At 36.2% G+C, this 6489-nt stretch overlaps 1 protein-coding gene across 2 annotated transcripts in view; it reads left to right on the forward strand.

Moving 5' to 3' along the window:
* RHOBTB3 (Rho related BTB domain containing 3) overlaps nucleotides 1-4623 on the forward strand; it is a 54748-nt gene extending 50125 nt beyond the window's left edge. For both annotated transcript variants that reach the window (XM_055312879.1, XM_055312880.1), the window contains one exon: nucleotides 1703-4623. In XM_055312879.1, coding sequence (XP_055168854.1) covers nucleotides 1703-1818 — 116 coding nt within the window. In that variant the 3' untranslated portion in view covers nucleotides 1819-4623. The remainder of the gene's footprint in view (nucleotides 1-1702) is intronic.
* The last annotated feature ends 1866 nt before the right edge of the window (nucleotides 4624-6489 follow it).

A 6489-nucleotide genomic window follows, 5' to 3' on the forward strand; every position in this document is an offset into this window, starting at 1 on the left:
CCAAAAGTATCTACTCTGTTATTCTACCAATGAGTAAGTTTACTCATGACCACAAGATATCCAAACAGGCATCTATCTATCCAATCAGCTCACTCTTAAATGTAAGAATATAACTGAGGATCTTTAGGTATTTTAGGAAATATCTAACATGAAAGATACCAAAACCAAAAGAAAATTAATAAAAACAAAAGAGAAAGAATTTAGAGGAACAAAGAATAGAAAAACAGCCTTTAAAAATCCTAAAATTAATGTCCTCAGAGAATAAGAGATACAAATCTACAAAGCAGGATAGAATGTTATTTTAAAAGAAACAATATTTAGAGAGACAGAAAGTAGAATGGTGGTTGCCAGGCCTGGGGAGAAGGGGAAATGGGATATTGTTTAATGGGTATAGAGTTTTAGTTTTGCCAGATGAAAAGAGCTCTGGAGATAGATTGCATAACAATGTGAATGTACATAACAATACTGCATATATACGTAAAAGTCATTGAAATAGTAAATTTTATGTTATATATGCTTTATCATCGTTTAACAATACAAAAACAAGAAATTGTTCTTGGAAATTACAAACATGATACCTAAAACAAAACTAAACAAAAAAGCATCTAAATAAATAAGAGTTGAAACAACTACATGTGAGTTGAAAGATAAAGATGAGGACATCTCCCAAAAAGTAGGACAAAAAGAGAGGAGAGAAACTTTTTTTAAAACTTTGAGCTCAATCCAAGAGGTGAAGTATCTGATTAAAAGAAGTTAATACAGAATAAAATAGTGGAGAGGAAATTATCAAAGAAATAATACAAGAAATTATCATAGTCCTGAAGGACCCAAGTCTTCAGATTGAAAGGATCTGCTAAAAGCTCAGCTTTATGAGTGAACAAAGTCCATCACCGGAACATGCAAGAACACCAGCTATAAATAGAAAAACATAAAAGTTTTAAAAGAACACAGATGACTTGCCAAGAGCTATAAATCTGAATGGTAGTCGAGTACTTAATGACCTTAGAAACTAGAATGCAGTGGAATTCTGTTGTCAACATTCTGAGGGAAGTTGTCCACCTAGAATTCTGTACCAAACCAAATTACCAATTGTGTGTGAAGAGGATAAAGATGTTTCACCACATGCAAGTTCTCAAAAATATTTCATATGTAACCCCTTTTTCAGGGAGCTAATAAAGGTTATGCTTCACCAAAAATGGAAAATAAACTGAGTCAAAGGCCTGGAGTCCAAGAGCGGAGGGATCCAACCTGGAAGCACGAAGCAGGCCTAGAAAGCAGGGCAGTGCAGGGCTCTGGTGAGGGTGCAGAGCTTGTTTGGTGACTGGCTGGGGAGAGAATAGAATCGAGAGGGCCTCGAAAAGTTTGGAAGGGTGAGGCAGCTACCAAGAAAACAATGAAAAACAAGTCTGTTGCCATCTCCAAGAAAAATACATCTCTCTTGGAAAACAAAAGACTATAAATACTACTTGATGAAGCAGTGGATCAGATGTATATTGTTGCAAATCACATAATAATATAAATCCTGATGACTGATTTCACCAAAGCTGTGTTAAACAATTGTGGAAACCTTGAGTTCGGAAAGGTAGGGGATATGTAGCCAAGCTCGGAGCTTATCCGTTAAATAGGAAATCGATAGTTAATATCTAAACTTGATCCAAAATAAAAATATATGCAATTAACATTCTTTTTCTAAAAATTTTAGTGGAAGAACGCAGCTTTGTTGAAAAGCACAGATGGCCATCGAATATGTACTTGAAGCAGCTTGCGGAATACAGGAAGTATATTCACTCTCGGAAATGTCGTTGCTTAGTAATGTAACCCAGAGCTTTTATATACATTTGCTTATTATTATTATTATTATTATTGTTATTATGAAGAAGAAGAAGAATGGGATACTCTGTGTTCCATCAAGATTATGTGACTGAAGGCAATGTGGGTGTTAAAAGAATTAGCATACAGCTTAATGTGTTTGTTAGTTCTCTGAAAAAAATTACTATTGTGGTCTTAAAAGGGAACAAAATATACCATAGGCTAAAACTATGGCTTCACCATCCTAGTATATAAAGCTGTCCTACAGCTACTATTTCCTTTTAAGATGCCCTGTTGCTTTAGTGATATTGATACCCCTCCCAGTTAAGAAATGTTTAAATTAAAAAAAAAAATCATGTAGGATTAATTTAAATTTTTCATCATGTCTGATTAATTGCTCTATTAAAATAAGGGGCATTTTAAAGACCCAGTATGACTATTTCAATAATGAAGAATCCAGAGTAAAGCTGATCAATCTGAAATTTTAGGAATAGAAATTTGCATGGGATTTTGAAAATGAAATGCCACGTGGTTTCAAATGAGTGACAGTGTTTGAACCATCATGAAAAGAATTTGTTTTTTATGTGGACAACCTAGCTGAGCCACCTGTCTCTTCCATGGGCAGGGAACCTAAACAGGGCTGGCTTTACGGCCATGTAACCTCTAATGACACTGGGGCCCCATGCTTGGTTCGATGCTCTGCTGTTGCCATTTTGAAATTCTTAATAATGTTTAAAGAAAGGCCTTGCATTTTTGCTTTGTACTGGGCCCCCCAAATTATGTGTATCTCCTAGCAGGATATGTACTGTATTTTCTTGCTCAAACATCATTCTCTCTGAAACCAAAAAAAGAGGCACCGACATGGAGGGAAGAGCTCATATAGGGTTTCCCATCCTTGGGGAAGTCTGTACCATCCAGGGCCTCTGCTCCACCTCGGCGGGCTAGAGAGACATGCTTTGTGTTTTCTCAGCTTTCAAACACTCACGGTTCTGGATCTGTCACAGTTGAACAAATGCATTCTTCCTCCTTCTCAGACTGGGATGTTGATAAAAGCAACTGATCAGTGTGAATTTAAAACAGTTATAAAGGTCCTTGTAGGAAGAGATGCTTTCTAGAGAACTTGCAATCAGTGGCTTAAGAGTTTTTGGTTTTGTGTACTTCTAAGCTTAAGGAGGTCAGCAGCTCAAATTGTTTGAATTCTTTCTGAGGACTGCAAGGTTATTTAATGAGGAGCAGCACAAACCATGTCCATCAAGATAAGTCAGTAAGTTAAAAAGTCATAAATCAAAGACTCAGTACATAGAAAATGGTACTAGGATAGAAGTATAGTTTCCCTTGTATTACACAATCAACAGAAATAATTACATTGGAAGCTCACAAGCTGAGAGATGGAAAACCAGATTACTAGTTATTAACATCATTTTCATCCGTAATTCAGTATTGGGATGTATTTTTTTTTACATTTCTAATGACTTTCAAGGACACTGAGTGTTTCCAACTATTCAAACATTTGATGAAACAGTTTTATACCATAGTATTAGATATAATATGATACAGTTAGTCCTTGGATGGCTATCAACACTGTCAGAGTAGAACAGTAAAAATGCCCTATATATATCTTCCAAGAAACCTGATTTTAATTAGATTGTATTGGTGAAGATTACTGGAATGCATTTTATGTTTTTGTATTTTAATCACTTGAGTTAATCAACTCTTGGCAAATCCCATTTGATAAGGATAAGCATTGTAAACAATAAATGCAATAGTAGATTTCTAGAAATTCATCACATTTACAGTCTTTTAAACCACAGTGATAGCCTTATGACCTTATTTCATAAGTGTAGTCTTTGCCCTATGTGAATGGCAGCACTTAAAATTCTAAATCAATAACCTTTGAGGTAGGAAATGGAAAAGAATATTAAGTTTTAAAGCAAAATAAAGTATTTTCTTGGTAATACTATTTAACATTTACATAGACCATAGATACTTTTTAAGTTATTTGACCTGAATGGAAGTTGAGTTTGGAAGCTGGTGCTCTGTAGGTATTGGTTGAGATTGTCGATTTTATTATGAAAGTTCTTTACCACCTGTGTGAGAGACTCAAACACACTGATGTCATGGCTCCTCAGAGCTAGTCAGAACAGTAATCAAATTAGTTTTTAAATCTAGACTCTTCAGTACCTTTGAATTAACTCAATTTAAAATAAGAAATTTAAGAGTACTTATAAACTATCTTGGAGAAATGAGTGCTCCTTTTGAGTTTGTTTTGTTTTAAATTGAAAGAGTATTTCTAGATGAATGTATGCCTTGTGTTCATCTCTGCTTCAATATATTCACCAATTATTTTAATTAGAGAAGATACTGAGTGATAGAACTAAGGCCTCTTCTTTCTGGGCCAGGTTTTCACCTTAAATAACCCTTTGTATACTTCTGACTACTCTCTGTTCCTATTATAAAAGAGTAGGTTTATAAAAAGAAGTTTCAGTAACATAACTGAAATTCACCCGTCCAGGCCACCATGGTGGCCTCCTATTGGACAGTGGCGGAAAACCGAACAATTGGATAAATTTAACTTCCAAGACAGCTAAACTTTTCAATTGTAATTTTAAAAACTACACTACACTGATGTACTTACTTAGGAAAAAAAATTTCCTCAAGAGTACTTTATTTTATTTAATGCTTCTGTTTAATTCAATCTTTAATAATTTTGCTAAGAAGGGTATGTGTGTATTTTAATATAGCCTGACCTGAATTTATATGTTTTTAGTTTTAGTATTTAACATTTTGTAACAAATAAACCTTTTTTTAAAACAAGTTTAACACGGTGTCCTACAGTTCTTTAATCTCAGATATTGAAATGCTGGATGGAATAAATTTGGGAATACTGTCTGTTTCTCAAGCATAATTATGTTTCATGGATAATCTCCATTACGTGTAAGATACATAGAATATTGCTGATGTTGTAGATGCCTGTGATGAGATAAAGAAATTTATATTACCTATAGCAGCGTGTACCAGAATTTCTCTTAACAAAATAATTGCCTTTATGCAGAAAAATGCATTTATAATTATTTAGCATGGAAGTGAGCCCTATGGGCTTGAGTACTGGTTGGGGCCAAGACTTTTGAGAAGTAGAGAAGCCACTCTGCATAATTAAGGGTTAAGAAGTTGGAATTTCCCAACCCAATGAAAAGGCATGCTACTGAAGGGAAGAAAATACTTGCAAACATTTATCTTCTAAAAATTAATATCTAAAAAGTATAAAGAATTCATACATCTCAAAAGTAAAGCAAAATAAAACAATGTGATTGAAACATGGGCAGAGAATCTGAACAGAGATTTTTTTCCTAAAGAAGACATAGAGAAGGGCACCTGGGTGGCTCAGCAGTTGAGCTTGAGCCTCTGCCTTGATCCTGGGTCTTGGGATGAGTCCCACATCAGGGTCCCCTCAGGGAGCCTGTTTCTCTCCCTCTGCCTATGTCCCTGCCTCTCTCTGTATCTCTCATGAATAAAGAAATTTAAAAGAAAAAATTTTTTTAAAAAGAAGACAGAGGTGGTCAACAGGCACCTGAAAAGATGGTTCAGTGGAGAAATGCAAATCAAAACCACAAGGAAGTATCCCCTCACACCTGTTAAAATGGCTATTATCAAAAAAGAGATAACATGTTGGGTAGGATGTGGGGAAAAGGGAACTGTCATACAGTGCTCGTGGATATGTAGATTGGTGCAGCCACTATGGAAAACATTGTAGAGGTTCCTCAAAAAATTAAAAATAGAACTACCATATGATCTAGCAATTCTACATTTGGGTATTTATCTGAAAAAAAATGAAAATACTAACCTGAGGCGATCTCTGCATGTCCATGTTCATTGCGCGTTATTTACAATAGCCAAGACATGGACACAACCTAAGTGTCCATCAGGGATGAAGGGATAAGGAAAGTGTGGTGTATATGTACAATGGAATTTATTCACATATTTAAAAAGTATGAAATCTTTCCATTTGTGACAACGTGGATGAACCTTGAGGGGGGTTACATTAAGTGAAATAAGTCAGACTGAGAACAAATAGTGAGTAGTATGCTCACTCTTGAAGCTTTGTTTGCCCTGCGTCAGGAGTGGCCTGAGTCAGCTGGCACGTGAGACATGGAGTGACCATGGTGGCTGGTTCTCTGGGGACTCAATGAACAGAATGGAAGAGCGGTAAGTTCTGCACCATTGAGGGGGGTGCAGATCGTGTACAAAGTGACCTGCCTGGGAGTCGCCATGGAAGGTCAGCAGAAAGATGAGCTGGGGGGACAGAAGTTTCTGTTGTGACTAAGGAAGGGGAAGCAGCTCCCAGCGTTACACACAGTGTTTGCATGCAAATGAGCCTGTAACTGCCCTGAGTGACTTCCTCGGGCATTCGAAGCTAGTTCTCAAATTCTTAGTTGTCCTGCTGGACTGTCAGAGCTTAATGCTCTTGAAGGCTGAGCTCAGCTGTTCATCTATGACTTAGTGCCTGTCTTGTTTTGTTCACAGGAATGAGTGTCCTTTAATTTATTCCTTCTTCCTCTAGCAGCTACATCATTACTGGAGTGTTTTTCTCTTAATACTTAAACCTTCTCTGACTCCACAAAGTTGCCAGAGGTTTAGTCTCTGCTGTGTTCAAGCAGAGCAATTCGACAGCCAAAAGATATT

This window comes from Nyctereutes procyonoides, unplaced genomic scaffold (genome assembly GCF_905146905.1).
Source record: "Nyctereutes procyonoides isolate TBG_1078 unplaced genomic scaffold, NYPRO_anot_genome, whole genome shotgun sequence".
Classification (NCBI taxonomy): domain Eukaryota; kingdom Metazoa; phylum Chordata; class Mammalia; order Carnivora; family Canidae; genus Nyctereutes; species Nyctereutes procyonoides.